We start from the raw sequence: 18,333 nt of genomic DNA on the forward strand, positions 1-18,333 counted from the left end.
TTGAGTTTTACTAAGCCAGCTGATTACCTAGTGCAGCCTACACACATTGGCTAGGATTCTGATCAACAGGGAGTGTAATAATAGTTCAGTCTAGCTTTTTAATGAATAGAATCTACGTGTTATATGAAAGTAGTTTTTGGACAATGCATTGATATTCAGTGTGATCATGTTTCTGGAAATGAGAAATTGATTATCTTAAACTACAGCAGCTTTCTAAACCCTTGGGTAGATGCAATTAGAATAACACAATTCATCCAGCTGTTGTGAAATCCCTCAGGATTTCAATCCATTATAAAATTTGCAAATCTGGAAAAATCAAATTAGTTTCAGTTAGCGTTTTAAAAATGAGGGGAAATATTAAGCTAATATATTGACATTTATGCAGTTGCGGTTTTTTAAATTATAATAAACAATAGCAACAGTTAACTCTGCATTGCCTGTGCTGCATTAAGTGAAGGATATCCCTATCCCATGTCTGTCCATAGAAGAATTTATGGATGAGTAATGAATATGATCTATCCAAACAAAATATTGAGCTGTATTTGATTTTGAGTATCACTTTTGAGTTTGGACAAGTAATACAGAACTGGCAGGTTTTTTTTACAGGTAACAATGAGTTCAATGAGACTTACTTCCAGGTAATGATGTATGGGATTGCAGCCTAAAAATCTATCTGTCCTCTTTCATTCCCTTTTCCATCTCTGTATGGCAGCCAAGTGACTCTAGAGGTAGTGGGTGGGTGGGTGTCTTCTTAGCAATGTTCACACCATAACAGCAACTTTTAAATTTAAGATGCTGTGATGATGGTAGACCGCTTTTTGGATTGTGCTACTTTAGCAAGTGTGGTGCGCCCCATGATTTAATATTCCTTCACAGGCTTGGCTTTGGTACGAAAACAGCCTTGGTCACCCTGTATGATGATGTTTGCGGAGAGGAAGACAGGGGAAGTGTGACTCTGTTGATTCTCCTTGATCTCTCAGTAGCTTTCGATACCATCAACCATGGTATCCTTCTGGGATGACTGTCTGAGTTGGGACTGGGAGGCACTACATTGCAGTGGTTCTGCTCCTACTTGGCAGGTTGGCCTCAGAAGGTGGTGTTCAGCGGACATTGCTCGGCCCCGAGGATTCTCCATTATGGGCTTCCACATGGGTCAGTTTTGTCCCCCATGCTGTCTGACACCTACATGAAACTGTTAAGTGCGGTCATCTAGAGTTTTGGAGTATGTTGTCATCAGTATGCTGATGGCATGCAGCTCTATTTCTCCTCTCTCATCTTCATCAGGTGAGGCTGTGGATGTGCTGAACTGGTGCCTGGCCACGACAACGGACTGGATGAGGGCTAATAAACTGAAATTCAATCCAGATAAGACTGAGATGCTGTTAGTGGGTGGTTCTGCTGACCTGATGGAGGGTGTTCAACCTGTTCTGGATGGGGTTAGGTTCGCAGCTTGGGGGGTTCTCCTAGAACCATCTCTGCCAATTGAGGCTCAGGTTGCCTCGGTGGCATAGAGTGCTTTCTACCAACTTCAGTTGGAGGCCCAGCTATGCCCCTATCTGGACAGGGATAATCTGGCTTCAGTTGTCAATGCTGTAGTAACCTCCAAGTTAGATTACTGCAATGCACTCTACATGGGGCTGCCTTTGAAGACAGTTCAGAAGCTGCAGGTTGAGCAAAATGTGGCAGCCAGATTGATAACGGGGACCAGAAGGTTCGAACATATAAGACCAACGCTGCCTTGCATTGGCTGCCTGTACATTTCCGAGCCCGATTCAAGGTGCTGGTTTTAACCTATAAAGCCTTACACGGCTCTGGGCCACAATACCTGATGGAACGCCATTTCCAGCATGAACCTACCCGTACACTACGCTCAACATCTAAGGTCCTCCTCTGGATGCCTACTCCAAGGGAAGCTTGGAAGACAGCAACAAGGGAGAGGGCCTCTTCAGTGGTGGCCCCCAATTATGGAATGATCTCCCTGACGAGGCTCGCCTGTTGCCAACATTGATATCTTTTCTACGCCAGGTTAAAACTTTTCTCTTTTCCCAGGCATTAGCAATATGTGATGAGCTTCACTGATCCTAGATCTGTTTTTAAAGTTTTTTATAGTTTTAAATGTATGTTTCTGTGTATATTGTATGTTTTTGTATTTTTAAATTTTGTATATTGTTTTTAAGTGTTTTAATCTTATGTAAATTGCCCAGAGTGCTTTGGCTATGGGGTGGAATAGAAGAAATAACAACAACAACATTTATTTATTTATTTCATTTTTATGCCACCCAATAGCCGAAGCTCTCTGGGTGGTTCACAATATAATTAATAATGAGTCAGGGAGAAGAATATTCTTGAAGCCATCTCCCTGGTGTGACAATTTTCTGTGTCCTGGGAACTTCTACTTTTGGTATGATGGAATATTTTATCATTTGATCCCTACTTTCAGTTTGAAGGGGTATGATTCAAACACAGGATTGTCACTTTTATTTGCTGTTGATTTGATGATACATTCTGGCATTTATTAAATGACCACTAATAACTAATAAGATGCTGGGAAATACTTTTGTTTGGGACAATATAGCTTAATAAATTAAATTGAAATTGAAATGGCCTCTGAGCAAACAAAGAGCTAAGTTTATTGCCGTGTTTTATTACATAGCAATAATGGCATAACATAGCAAAGAATAGCAATGATTACACAATTATAATCTACACGGCATGTCCCATTTGAGAGTTAGCTATTAAAATAACATTTCTCACTTTATTGTCTTCCACAATGTTTTTATTTGCATGCTTGCCACTTGATTATATGGGGTTAACTGAGCTATATAAAACTAAAAGTCTGCACTCTCTGCTGTTAATTCATGTTTTATTTTTTCCTCTCTTAAAAAACTCTGAGGAGTACATATTTGTTAATAGTCAAATAATTCAGTTTGAAAAGACTCCTTAAAATGCTGGGAAACTTGTTAGAAACAAGTAGTTGTATATACTTTGAGCCAAACATGTCTCATTGAATTAGATGTGGAAGATATCTTGCACATTATTTTGCATCTCCTTTCGAAGTAGTAATAAAATTTGATCTTCTATGTTTTGAAATTGCTTCAGCCTTGCCCACAAATAACTTAACATTAGGTTTGCCCATCTACTGAATAGTATATAAAGATGCAAATACTGAAATGCATTTTATTTAATACATAGATTTGTCACAGATTGGAACTTACTAGGAAGTATACTAGGAAAGAAGATGATTCTTTGTTCCTTTTTGGGGCTTCTATGAGCTTTATGAAAGGTTTTTAACTTCTAAACTGAAATACAGTCCTAACAGCAGTTTTTATAAATTGTCTTTGGGCCCATTCAGGCGACACCGTTAACCCTGCTGGTTAAGGGTTTTTGGATAAGCAGCAGGGTTTAAGGTGTTGTGTGCAATGTGTTTTCCTTAACCAGGTGCACCTGCTAATCACATTGTGGCCAGGTTCACTAACCCTGTTCTGCAGCAGGGCTAGTGGCACCAAATTTGGCTTAAAGTGTCTTATGTGATGCAGCTGTGGTTAAGGGGCTGAAATCATAGAGCAGGCTAAATAGCCTAGGCCACTCTAGCCTGCAGGCTCACTTGCTGCCCCTCATAGCTCCAGTTCTAATACGGCCGTGGCGGCCACCATTTCACATAATCGGCTCTATTTTTTTGTGATACATGGAGTTTAAAGGGCCGTGTACTGAATCCAGCTCTTTTTTAATAACCAAAGGCACGTCTCCAATACAACCCTGTCCAGAATCCAGCCCCGGTGATCTGCAATTACCCCCAGACTGGGCAGACACTCCCAAAATGGCAGCAAGATCAGGATGGCAGAGGCTTCTCCTCAAAATAGCTGACCGCATCAAGCGTAGTGGCAGAACTCCCAAAATGGTGGTGAGATCGGGACAGTGCTGCTGTGCCTTCCATGTAAACAAATCTGGCATAACTCCTGGCCTGTGAGAGAGTGGGGATCAATATTCCTGAATGGCGACCAGTGTTACACCTACAGGACACAGTGATCACAAGCATCAAAGGAAGTATTACAACAGTAATGGCTGTTCACTTCAAAAACTGAGCTAAAATGGCGGACGCAAGTGCCTGTTTCCATAGCACAAGGTTGGATGGGATACAGGGGGAGCATTTGGAGGACTCAGGTGCTCATCTAAAAGGTTTGTGGTTAGCGTGTGGTTAAGGAAATCAGGACCCAGGTAGGGTTTACAGTGTCGCATGCGACCATACGTCTTGTGGTTAGTACTAACCATAGGGAAGCACGGTTAAGCTAACCACAGAGGCCCCAGTTTCGTCAGATAATGACAATTTATAAAAACTGCTGTTAGAACCATTTTTCAGTTTAGAAGTTGAGTAGTATCCAGTTGTGCCCCAGCACTAGCACTAATGATTTTGTGCTAGCATAAACCAACATTTGTGCAATGCAATAAGTGCTTGCTAGGACAAAAGGAAAAATTAGTGATTTGCTGCCAAACTTTGCTCCCTCTGCCGAAGGTTAGCTCAAACCAAGGACTAGTTAAGCTGAATTCCTAGATTTAAACAGGTCTCCGGTATTTTAGGAAAACATTTATTGGCATCTGGGAGTCAAAAGGCAGAGCTAAGTTCCTGTGATTCCCTCAGGAGAGGATCTATGCTCTTCCAGTACAGCCTTACTTCATCTGCCTGAAGCAGGCACAGTGTCGCATGGAGGAAGCAGCACAAACTCAAGCTTCTTTCCCCACTGTGAGAACAGATTTGGGTGCAAACTATGGTAGAAGTGCCTCTCCTTTTCTCTTTCCCCCACCCTCAGGTTTGGAAGAAACTAGTCTTACAAGCTCCACATGACAGCAGGGATCTATGGCAGGGCAATAGGCATTGTGATTGCCATTTTGTAAGAAGGCAACCTGATCTCATCTGAAAGAATCAGATCTTGCACTGAATAGGAAACATTGAAGGAGAGAGAGAGAATGTGTGTCCCCCTCATTATGTACTGTGCCTTGACAGAGGTTACCTTTAGGAAGCAGCTTCACTACTGCATTTGTCTGGCAGGATTCACTCACTCTCAGGTCGCATTCAGACTATCATGGATGGGAGAATCAGCAAGATTATTACAGTACAGCCAAGTTGTGGGACAAGGAGTGCTGAAGAAGGTGTAGATTCTGTAGCAATAACATTTCACTGGTCAAGTAGACAGCTGCCCACTCCAGTGGCCTTGTCTGTCCAGATACACTAGGATCTACCAAGGCATCTGGATCCATTGTACCAGGGTCTAGAATCACGTCTGCACCAGATATTTTCCATCCAGTGCATAATGGAATCCAATCTAGTATGGAAGATAGTCCTTCTCTTACCCTGGTTTTCCCCAATTTCAAAAATGCTTTCCATAGAACAATAAGAACAGGACTTAATAAGAAGACATTCCTTTGGGAGCAATTGACACCAACCCTTGGATGCCATTAACACTGACATCAACTACTGTAAACATTTACTGCATTGTTTAATAATTCAGTTGCCTGTCTCTCTATTGTTATGGAGGTGAGAAAATTTGGGAGACAGTGCTTGTCTGACAAGTGGGATAAAAATGCCAGCATAAATAAATACATATTGGTATAAAACCTATGATATCCAAACAGCCATCCTGGATTTAAAATAATTATATAACTTGAATATATTACAATGCATGGTGGTGGGAAGGCTGCCTTGTTAGAGACCTATCATCTTAGAATTGAGGTTGAAGATTAAGAAGCTCTTGTTTTATTGGCCAATTATTGATATGGTACTTCAGCAGAAGTTCTCACCAAGAATATATTTGGAATCCTGATAGTCATCACAACATGAAATTAAATATGAGTTAAGATACATTCAATTTAATGTTTCCTTTCGTCTAAAAAAAAATGAATTACATATATTCTGTGCAATTTTTATTTCTTTTTGAACTATGAGGTGATTCTCTGGCCTTAAATCGTTTCCCTGAATTAGGCCTCTTGGGAGATGCTGCCATAGTATATTTTATTCATTCTGTTTAACTACACCTGTTTCACCTCTTCATCTGATTGGCAGTTCGGAGATGCTCTGCCTTTTGTTAGGGGGGAAATGGTTTTCTTATTGAGAAAATTGATCCTTTGAAGCTTTTGTCCTGAAAACCACAGTATTTCAAGATGTTTTAATGAAACAGGTTTCACATCAATTTTTTGGAAAATTAAATAATGCACCTTGAATAAACAAGATACATTTTGTGCATCAATACAGTTTTAACCTTCAAACCTCCTCCCCTTCCTTATAGGACAGCTTATCTCTGAGCGTATTGAAAACATGAAGAAATAGTAGCATTTGTAGGGCCACTTTTTCGACCGGGTGGTCATGTAAGCCTATAAAAATGTAAGAACAGTCATATTGATTAATATTCAGGATACTTCAGTTGTGCGAGTTCTCCTACAAGTCACTCTGGTTATTTAAATTCCTAATATTGAAAATATTTACGTAAGTATGTACTCAGTAGTAAAACTGGTACTGTTTTGTATACTCCTATCATGAATATATAAGTGTTTTTTTTTTATTTTAAAGTAGTGATTGTGATACACTGCAGATAGTCTATTTTCTTATGAATGCTTAGCCATCTTAATGTACATCTAGATTGCAATGAATTGGTCTACTAATTTTGTGATATGTCACCCATAGTGGGCAAAAGGCAAATTTGAATCAAATGTAAGAGGAGTGCATTGCACTCTACTGACTCTGTCTCACAGAAGGATAAATGCTGTACTGCAGTAAATATTTTTGCACCCAAGGATGTAGGAAGGGTGCCACTTACAGAATTTGATGAAGCTATATAGGAAGAGTTGAAATATGACTTAATGGTTCTTTATATATAACTTATAAATTGGAAAATTGTACGAAGTGTATAGCTTAAAGTAAGTCCACAGAGCAGATTTTGATGGTGTGTTTGTGAGGGCGGGGGATGCAGAGGTGGTATCATCTCCTTTCCAGTTCCACTGGTAGAAGACACTCTATCATTGGAATTACACCATTCGATCCAATGGTAACTTCTGTATATTTTTATGTATCATTTTTCCTTTTGCTTTCAGCTGATGCAAAGGCCGAAATCAAAACCCTTTCATCTATAAAGCACTTTGGCGTTAAAATGACGATCAGGTATATTGGACCAAAATATTTCACTTGGGAGTTAATAAAATGTTCGGTTTTTCTTATGACTTCAGTTGTACTGAATCAATCAAATCAACACAAACATTAATGTCTAGGTGAAACCTTGCTGATTGTACCATGAACTGCAGATTGCCATCTGGCAGCAATCCAGAAGCAGGCATTCTCCACAGTGGTACCCGTCTTATGGAATGCTGTTCCCCTTCATATTTGGAAATATGAAGGGGAACAGCACTGTTTTATGCACTTATTAAGGACCCCTCTCTTCATCTAGGCCTCTCTTCCCTCTCTTCATCCCTCTCTTCATCCAGGCCTTTCCTGAAGGATTGAGCTGCCCAGTTAGTCTGCTTATTAATTATTGTGCTTTTGCTTTGGTTTTAAATAATTTAATCATTTTATATTATGCGTTTTTGTATTTATTATGATATTTTTAAATCTCTGTTTCTCTAAATCGCTTAGAGATATCTTTCTAATACTGCTGTTGTTCTTCCATGCATTCCAGCAATGGGGAATTAGCATTTTCTAAAGCAACCCCAAAATGAGTGGAAGCACTCATTTCTGGATCAGGACAGCTCAACGGAGCTCTCTTTTGTGAGCTCCTCTGACCTGCCCCGTTCTGGAACTGGAAGCAAGGGCTCCCTATGACATTTCATGCAAAATGCACAGGGATGTCCATGACTTATAAAGCTCGAAAGCCTTATATATCTATGTAGGACAAAATGACCACTTTATTCTCCTAAATCTTGCTATGATCTTTTAAAGTAACCAAGGGAACCCTTTTAACTATTTCCCCAATGTACTTATTGTGACCAGAACGTTTTCCATATGGATTGCAAGACTGATCTTCAAGAGAAACAGGTTTAATAGTCTTTTGAGTTCATGCATAGCTTCATGTTTCTTTGAATTTCGGCCTGTGTTTATATGTCTGATGAAAAGGTCTCCACAGAAGGCAATTATGCCAACTGAATGAACTAAGTAACATCTATGTGATATATACAATTTAATAGGCTGGCCACCTTGATGAAATTATTCTTTCTCTTAACTATTTGTCAGGTTTAATCTCCAAGATGGATATTGTTATTCCACTAATGAAAATAATCATCTCAAACCTTCCTTAAGCCTAATTTCAACCAAGGATGGGTGTGAGGCGTGGGGAGGTGGGGGAATCAGCAGCACCTGGACATACAGACACAAGCTAGGTGTGGAAAGTGGAGGGGAAACAGGTGCACAACTGGTTTTTAAGGTCAAAATACCTCCAAGAACCACCACCACCACCCTGCTCCAGGCAAGATTTTTTTTGGCACCATAGCATTTAATATGTGGAGGAGGGAGACACTGAAAAGCAGTCTGTGATGGTTTCAGCTTTTCAAAGGAAAAGTCAAAATACAATTGGGCTAATGCAAGCTCTTTTCAGTGAGCCTAAATGGCTCCCTGGATTCAAGCTATTGTCTTATTGTTAGTAGAATTACTTAGTATTATATGGCCTGAAAATGTTAGCAAAGTCCAAAAGAAATACTTATTTAATTAAGTAGATTTCTTGTATCTATAACACAGATAAGTCCTTCTTAAGAAAAAAAAAAAACATCTGCAAGTGGGCTACAAATCAGTAACATTAATATCTGATGCATTCTGTTGTATTAAAAATGTTTTGCTTCCAGTTAAAAGTTGCATTTTTTTTAGTTATGGTAAACATTTGGACCTGCTAAGAGAGAATGCTGAAAATGATCTATGTCAACTTCTAATGTATTGTGAGAAATACTTGGAACAACAACAAGCACTTGTAACAACATCATTGCGTATCCTTTTCTCGTGATGAGTTAGCCTTCACCATTTCTTTTGTCAGTATAACTGTTAAAATAATTATTCATGTTTTCTTGAATTTTAAGATTGCATATTAAATAAAAAATGACATATCTTTATGTCATATGTGCAGGAACTTCATAAAGGCATATTTTCAAAACAATTGCTCCTCGTACCAAGTTTCTATTCCTGCCCAGAGTTTTTGTACCTTCAGTCGTTTCCCCATTCATTCCAGTGTAGAAAGTAGATCCATATGCATGTTCCATGAATACAGATTCATGTTGAAGACATTGAAATGAATGGAGTGCCCTGAACATGAAGAGATGCATATGATCACTTTCGGATTCTTTGATCTGTGTAGTGATCTTTACAATAACCCCTGTCTCTGTTTTCAGGTAATTTACAAATATATCATTTTCATTTTGGATTGCAAAGTTTTCTGCACTTAATGAAGCAGTGTTGGATTTCCTTAACGTACTTCTATAGGTGCTCTGCAGGGAGGATATGCAAGCTATGATTGGTTTGCATCCTCTGTATTTCTGATAATGATGGGTGACAAGGAGAAAACACTAACATTTCTCCACCAATTCTCCCATCTACTTGTTTCAGCATTCCTTTGGATACCACGACTGCATAGTTCTGTAAGACTTCAAAAGCACTTTCATCATGACAAGATTGTTTCGAACATTTGAAATTAATGTCTATTAATGTAGACATTTTGTTTCTTTCCTTCTTTATTTCTTTTAAAAATGCACTCACTTAAAGATTTTCTAACCAAATGTTTGCCCTGCAAAATTTCTCTCTGAAAAATATGGATTTGACATCTGCTCAAATGGTTGTCTGGCAGCAGGGTAAAATCAGGTAGACTGATAGCAACGGTAGTATTATTGAATTTTAAAGTGAGCAATAAAATGCACTTTATTAGTAGTGTTAAATTCTGTGTGTAGGCAGAGTGAACTATTGAATGGCCTTTTTATTATTATTGCTCTGTGCAAGCTCATTCTTTAGATTATAAGTTTTTGTTTTATTATAAAATCATTAAATGAAACAAACTAGCATTGACGGGCAGAAAAAAACCAAATTAAGGGCGCAATCCTATTATATTCAGGCAGGAAAAGGTCCTACAACTCCCATGCTGACTGGGGAATGCTGGTAGATGTAGGGGTTTTCTTCTGTTTAAAGATGCATGGGGTTGCCCCAAGTCAGTTTGCATATTCAGGGTTGCCCACAGCCCTTTTTTTAGCATTTCAAATACTTACCTTAATGAGATAGTCTTCATTTAATGTAAATCATCATAAAATTAGCTGCAATTCTTGTTTAGTTAATTTGTTAATATTCTTTCATCATTGACTCCAGCCTAAATTTACCATATATTAAAAAATGTGTAGTTTCTACTTGTGACATGTCAGCATCCCAAAAACATGGTTCTGTCTAAGACTTCCTCACATTGAAAAACATGGTTTCCTAACAGTGGCCAAACTGTCTTACTGTTGAATACTTCTGCTACAATCTTAAGCGGGTTTTTGATATTTTGTTTTGTTGAAGTCAAAGGTTAAGGGGCAAAAATTAGATTTGAGATGCTAGACCACTGTGTGAACAGAGTGCTGGACTAGATGGACCCTTCGTCTGATACCTCATGACTCTTATGTTCTTAGATTCATGAATCGAATTATCATTTCCTTTGCTTTATTGATTGATTGATTTGTTTTAGGATGCACTACCCTCACAAGGCATCTTACAATATTATAAAAACATGAACATAGTGTTACAATTAAACACACACACACACATGTTGTGTTGTGAGAGTGTCTTTAGATATTTTTAAGGAGTTCGAGAAAGTGTGACAGCTACATTCCAAACAGTATTCTAGATTGAAAGAGTGGGGGAAGAGAAAAATGGGCATTTTCTTACAGTAAATTTCTGTTCTCCGATCTTCATAGAGGGCATTCCAAACCTTGAGATGCTGCCACCTCATGGAAGTTTGGAATGCTCTCCGAGAACATCAGGAGAACATCTGCGTACTTAACAACTGCACAGTTGCTATCCTATAAATGTGTTCTTTAGAAAGACCTAAGATTGTTTCAGGAATCAGCTTGGATCTCAAACAATTCAGGTTGACACTTAGAATTGCAATGCTTTTACAGGTGCCAGTGACACTGTACAGAGTCCCAGTGATGGTCACTGCTCTTTGCTAGGGTGCCACTCTTGCTTTGTGTAAAATAGTGCTATGTGAGAGTTGTGCTACAGCAGCCCTTGCAACATTGGAAAGGATTCTGGGGCACACATTTTGGAATGTGCAGGTGCAGTTGCTTAAGGGCAGCAAAAAGTCCCAATCCGTCTCTGGCAGACTATGGCTTGGATCCTGAGTTGTTTCTCCATTCATTTAAGAGAGGGATGCAATTTATGTACCCCCACACACAGATTTTCAGGGGCTACATAAGAAGGGAAAGGAGGAGAGGAAGCCCTGTTCCACTCATGAAAGGAATGTTGGGATCCAAGCCTAAGTATGCACACAGGGTTGTTCCTGAATCTTTCCCTAATACGTTAAACAGTTTCAGGGGCATGACAAACAAGATAGTTTTGATTACTTTTTTTTTTAAAAAAAAAGTCAAGTCACTTGAGCCTACAGGAATTTGGAGTGGAAATGCAGCATGGAGTGCTTGACCCTTTCCCCACAGAAATTCTTCACTCAGAGCCCCCACCCCAGCAGACAAGCACCCCTTTGGCAATAGAGAAGCCTTGCTTATTCATTCATTTACTCACTCTTAGTGATGTAGAAGTCCCACTGGCCAATGTTATCAATGTTGAATTAAAAACTGGCAAATGCTATTTATTTTCCTCCACTGTGGTTTGCCAAAGTTTCCTTGTATTGTTGGCCCTAAGTTGTACTCCCTACTTGATCTCTAGTTGTAGAAAGTTTAACATTACTATCCTGTGTGTAAATTTAGGCAGAAGGAAATTCCTAGGCTCTTCCAAAAGGTATATAAGAGGATCCTTTTTGTCTGTTTCTTCATCGGTCAGAGCCACCTGCCTATTGATACAGCTGAGTCGGGCATTCATCCAGTCTATTTTTGCAGTGCGCACTATGTTGAGATGTTGCTGAAGGCTGAGTTGCCACTTGTCTCTTCTGCTTTCCATATGTCTGGCTTTTCTTCATCACAGGTAATATCTGAAGGAATGTTTGAAATGGTTGCCTTAGCTGCAGCAGTGCCTTAAATTATTACACGAAGTCTGTAGCCAAAAACTACATTCACTTTAATAGTGCAATTCAACTGAGTTCTAAGGGGCTTTCTCCTAAGTAAGTCGGTATAGGATTGCAGCTGAAATTACTTCATGTTCAACAGTTGCACTAGTATAGGAAACCCAAAGTTTGAAATCAAACTTTAATTTTCTTAAATGAAAAGCATACTGATAGAAAGAATAATTTCCCCTGTATTCCTAAATATAAAGCAGTGGAAAGAGTTAACTGTATCATTGGATTTATTGCTAATTAATAGTCAGTGGGAAAGTCATAAATAAGTCCTAAAAAGTGAGCCTTTTGAAATTGAATTGCTTTCACCTGATAGTTCTTCATGACAATATTAGATACCAAGTGTACATATGAGACCTACAAAAAGAAAAATGCATTACAGCTGCTACTGTGATAAAACGTATGTGTGCTTAGGAACAACAGTGGCACTAGCTCTTAATTAAAAATGCATCAGATTTGACTGTATATTAGATGGCAGCTCTAATGCAATGATTTTGTTAATGTTTAAGGGAATATAGCAAAAGTAGTTAACAAGCATGTTTGCTGTATTGGCATTTATTCTTTGTATGCTTTCCCCCCCCCCCCCGAGGCATCTAAGATAGCATAAATCTATTCTGAAGCTTGCCTTTTGCAATCAAATTAGAAACAGGACTGTTGGCTGATTCACATTTGTAAATACATACGGAGTGATTAGCAAAATATTCGCACCTAAATGAAATGTGCTAAAGATTAAGTAACAAAAGTAACAGTTGTTAAAATTGCATTTTCCAAGATCAGTTTAATAACCATATGGTGTGTCTGATTTATTAAAAAGGTGCAGAACTTCCCTTCAATTAAATCAGCAAACTTTAAACAGATACATAATGCTAATTTAAAAATTCCTAATTAATTATATCTGTCCCCATATAGTTATTTTTCTCCCCAGCTGTGCCTTTGTCAGTGTCAATAACTGGGTTTTGCATTAAGTCATGCTTATGCCTTATGCTGGCCAGAATGGGAAGGTGCACTGCAAAGGGACAATTGGGTAATGTGATAAAATTCCAGCCATGTGATGTTTGTGTAAAGCTGTGTTTCCATGGGCAGGTCAGAGCAGATATCAATCGTGGAAGTAGCAGCTCCTAAATTTATTGATATTATTGGAAGGCCAGGAATCATACTGTTGCTTCTTTGGCTATTGTATTGTTAGATCATGTCTTCCCTTCACTGCAGTTCAGGGGTGCAAAAAGTGCGGCCTGCAATGCCATTACTGGTTGCCCACCAAACCGCTCTGCGTCTGCTACTGAAAAAAATAATGGCAGCACTGACTGGGGTTTCCATTGCTAGTCCTAGCACAGAAATTCAGAGATCAGTGTTAAGGAAAGGATTCCCTTGCTAGTGTTAGCAAGAGAAGTTCCAGGGTTGTTTATGAGTTCTTAGTTTTAGAAAGCAAGTCAGAAAGATCCAGCCTGAGATGTCTAAGTCTTCATGATTTGGCTGAATGGGTGAGGGACTGATTCAGCCTGAGGTGCAAATAATGATGACTAACAATAAAAGGGATCTCAGAAGGGAGTCTTGAACATTGAGTAATTTATGTGGAAGAGTTGAGGTTCTAAGTACAGAGTTAAATTCTGGATTATTATTTTTCTCCTAGATCTGTCAGCAGTGGCTAACTCAGTGTTTTTGGAATTACATGGATTGGAGTGAGATTTGCCACTACATTGCTATTTGTATTTTCTTGGGCCCAGATTATCAAATATATATGTGTATATCTGTGTTCAAACATTTACAGCAAGAAATTCTTCAGCATACACAGACTCAAGACCTCCAGGTTTTTCTTAAGGTGATTTATTTTTTATTTTTTCAATCTTTGTGGCTTAACAATAATAGAATGAAGCTAAATATGTTGAGGTCAACCTTTTGGAGCCACCAACCAGAAAACAACCTTCATAATCTATATTGATCATTTTCTGCCTTATGGTTTTTACTTATTTGGGATTGGATCCAGACTTAGTCATATTTTGTGTAGACCCATTGAAATGAACAGAACTTCAGTTAGTCATGGCTATTGATGCCCATTGAGCACAATGATATGCTTCTGAAATTTCCATAGAATGCTGGACCAGATGGACCTTTGAAAATCTCATCCAGCAGGGCTTTTCTTACCATTCTTAAGGTATAAATTTATTTATTTTTAGACTTCTGTCACCCTATAGAAGTAATAATTTGCATTTTATTATCATTTTATTCATTTTTACTAATGCAGATATTTTGCCTGTTGTGAATATAGGTAACAAGGCATATAAACAACTAGGGCTACTGTGGTTTGCACTAAAGGAATTAGATTTCAAATTAGACTTATCTTCACTTTACATTAAATTAATAATGCAAAGCCATTCAACATGGCAGTATTTGGAAGGGAAAGATGAAGTCAAATAAAAATGGAGGAAATGATCTCTTGGCTACATGAAGCATGCAGCCATGGTGGATTTTCGAACATATGAAGCAAGCTTAAACCTCCCTTCTGCTGAGAAGACCAGCCACTGAACTTCATCTATACAATTCTAGGGCCAGTTCCCCACCAAATAATTGCCATGTTTGTAATCTTTATCATGTTTCATTTATTCAGTTGAAGCTTGAAATGTTTAAACCTGTAAGTAGTTTATTTACTTAATTATTTATTAAAACATTTGTATCCCACCCTATATCACAAGGATCTCAGGGCGGTGTACAAGTAAAATAAAAAAAAAAAATATAAACCAATAAATATACACAGCTAAAAACAAATTAAACCATTAATAAGCTAAAACCAATTAAAACAATTAAAACTATGTGCAGGCTTGGTGAATTTAGCTATCAAAGGCTTTGTTAAATGATGATAGAACACAAGGATTGGGCTATTGGCGGCAGCTGTCACAATGGCTCATCAATCTGCATTCGGAGAATCTTTTGTTACTTTTCTTCCTATGGGAATGTTGCACTATGGGGTATATTCCCCACAGTTTTCAGCTGTCTGACAGTGACTTCCCTGCCTGCACTGGTAAAACAGAAGCAGGCAGTGGTTTAGATACCTTTAATGTTAATAATAGATGTTCAAAACTGGAAAAGGCTGTTGATGGGATGTACTCAAGGGAAGGTTTGTATATGATTGTCAAGATAATTAGCATTTCAGTGCTGCCTGAGTGTTCAGAGTGCCTCATGTACACCTTACAACAGTCCTGTGAGGTGGGGTCAGTATTATTCTCCCCATAATGCAATTGGGGATCTAAAGCAGAGAGAGTGTTGCACCTAAGCCCAACTCCTAGCTCATGACTTAGGCAAAGTTTGAACTGGAGTCTTCCTGATCCATAGCCAAGTCCTCTCTTAATGGCGACTCCAACTCAAGAAAGGGAATACTAAGGGAGAATTTATTTCTAGGACTGTTTTACCAAGAACTTTTTGAAAACTTCTAATTCAGAACTGAACTTTTAGTAAATCGGAAGATTGATATGTCACTGGTAACCATATTCTGATCACTAATGTTTTTCCTAATCCCTACTGCTACTTTTTTCTGAAAACTGCTTTTCTATCTTAAGTTTTCCTTTACCTTTTAGTAGAATGTACAAATTGCAAACTGGACGTTTATATAAGAAAAGAGAAATGGCTTCATGCATTCTGAATATTGAACCTGATAAGCCCTATTTGACAGCCATAAGTTTATAATAGAAACTGAATTGTTACTAGTATCACATTTAGGGTGGATAATACTTTTAAACCCAGAATTAATTGTTTAAACATGCCATTAGCTGCTGCCTATTCATAACAGCCATCTTGTATAATATGAGTGTCCAAATATACCATTAATTTAAAAAAATTTGACATTAATTTTAAAATAGCATGGCAGAACTCTAGTCCTCATTATATAGTAGGTGACAATACACCAAAGCTATTCTTCATACTAATAAAATTAATGTTAACATCTGATGACAGGCCATCGAGATGAAATAGTTCTTAAGGCAGAGAGGCCAAATGATAGGTCAAAAATTATAGAAGTCTCATTAAAACTGTACTGGACACATTTAGAAGGAATGGTAGTGCTAACAGTATCTTGTATAAAATAAATATTTGGGGAAAGGACAAAGTTTTAATTATATCTGTCGAAGTATCCTGGTTTAATAATTATGCTTGACCTGGCAGAGTTTAGAAATGAAACAATCCACAACACACTGATTACAGTTGAATTTTAACTGGACCACTCTGGACTTAATTGGTTGTAGATTGCATCCTAAGTCTATAATATGTTGTATGAAAGGTACACAGTGTTAAATACATGGAAGCATAGTAATGCTTCATTAAAATGCCCCCAATCTACCTCTACTTTTATGAAAGGATAATTTTTGCCCTTTCATTGACAAATTGTAGCTTATTTTATAATCCTTTGAAGCCTTCCAGTGATATATACTCTTAAAGCTAAGAAATATGTTCATTTTGGAATACTCATTCTATCTTCTGTGCTTATTTTATTAATTCATTTAGCAAATATGCAATTAGAAAGAGTTGCCCAGAAACAGATGTGATTATTTTCCCCTGGTGTCGTAATATATATTGGCATGTTACATTGGAAACGGAACAAAATAATAGCAAATGGTAAAAATAAAATAAAAATAGCTACTTTTGGTAAAAGCTAGATAAAAAGTGTAAGCTTGGTAGTATGTATCATTTCCTCCCCCCCCCCTGAACTAATAATACCTTTCTTTTGTGCAATGTTCAGGAAGAAGCCCTTCATGGATTTCAAGTGAGTGACTATTTCAAATACATGGAAAACTTGGCTCTAACCTATAGACCAGTGCTTCTAAAAGACATGAGGAACATTACAGTGCAGAACACATAGATCAAGCAAATGAGCATCTCATTTCAAATTTTAGTTATGTTCTTCAAGGGACGCTGATAGTTTATTTTATATCCTTCCCCATAAAAATGCATTCATTCTAAATGTACATACTGCCAAATCAATAATAAGGCTTTTCAGCATACTGCTTTCACACGACGACATCCTCTAAATTGGATCATCTGAAAAATAATGTGTTTTTCTAGCCATGCACCATAGCCTTGTTTAAACTTGGCTTCAGAACCTGTCCTTGAATTACTTTAAATGACCTGCTTATATTTTCTAAGAGTAATTTCCATACTATTAAATGTTGCTTCCCTTCAACTCCTACCTAAAATTTCTAAATTGCGTACAGGTTTGGCAACAAGGAACAGTCATTTGAATACCTCCTTTGAAAATCCAGCCTTTGCTAAAGGTGATAAGTAAAGGGAGAGCTGCTTCCTTCCTTGCAGCAAAAATGACCTTGGGAGGTCAGGAAACAGAACGTTATAGATACTCACTTTCTGAATACCTTAGTCAACAATAGAATGAAAGATCTACAATTCCCTTCTGTTGTAGTCATTTTTAAACATGGTATTCTAAAACCTTTATTTGAGTTTCTACATATTGTTGAAGTGAATAAATTAAAACTGCAACAGATGATAATATGCAGTATTCAGTGTGAGTTTGTAATTTCTCTTTTAAGCCAACATTCTGTGAGTTTGGAGGTATATATATGAATGTTGTTAACATTTTCATTTAAATTGGAGCCAAACTAACTGTGAACCCCTCCCAAGTATCTTTACACTGAAGTGTATTTTTACTGTATTTCTTATGGTGCATTTGATTGTGGACTTTATTATAGAAGGCATGTATGTGTCTGCACAAGTTTGTTAACTTGACAAATGCTGTGAGAATGGTTCAAAACAAATCCATCTGAAGTTAAGCATGTCTTAAATCCAACTGAATTGAAATTACTAGGCTGCAAAAGTGCTTAAATTTGACAAGAATATGTCTGAAGGAAATTACAAAACCATGAAATTTTCACATGTACAATGATGAATATTTTTGTCTGGTATCATGAATTTGAATTTAGTGTGACTTCTTTGCAAGTAATTTTTGTCATTTATTATTAAAATGTATATCCTGCCCTTCAGGCATGTTTTTCAACAGCTTAATTGATAGGATTGAGATCTGACTAGTTCTACTATACAGCTTTGGAACAAAAAAGGCAACCAGCTTGTTTTTCTTCAGCTATTTTTTTGTCACTGTTTAACTTGTTCCAGTTATCAAAATATAAGTTGG

General features: G+C 37.7%; 1 protein-coding gene across 1 annotated transcript in view; it reads left to right on the forward strand.

The window, feature by feature from the left end:
- Nucleotides 1–17,751, forward strand: part of TBC1D32 (TBC1 domain family member 32) — a 68,730-nt gene extending 50,979 nt beyond the window's left edge. The window contains exons 29-34 of the mRNA XM_063124725.1: nt 7,081–7,147; nt 8,837–8,952; nt 9,443–9,597; nt 11,978–12,118; nt 13,837–14,025; nt 16,933–17,751. Coding sequence (XP_062980795.1) covers nt 7,081–7,147; nt 8,837–8,952; nt 9,443–9,597; nt 11,978–12,118; nt 13,837–14,025; nt 16,933–17,052 — 788 coding nt within the window. The 3' untranslated portion in view covers nt 17,053–17,751. The remainder of the gene's footprint in view (nt 1–7,080; nt 7,148–8,836; nt 8,953–9,442; nt 9,598–11,977; nt 12,119–13,836; nt 14,026–16,932) is intronic.
- Nucleotides 17,752–18,333: the final 582 nt, after the last annotated feature.

The sequence above is a fragment of the Elgaria multicarinata genome, chromosome 4 (assembly GCF_023053635.1).
Source record: "Elgaria multicarinata webbii isolate HBS135686 ecotype San Diego chromosome 4, rElgMul1.1.pri, whole genome shotgun sequence".
NCBI lineage: Eukaryota > Metazoa > Chordata > Lepidosauria > Squamata > Anguidae > Elgaria > Elgaria multicarinata.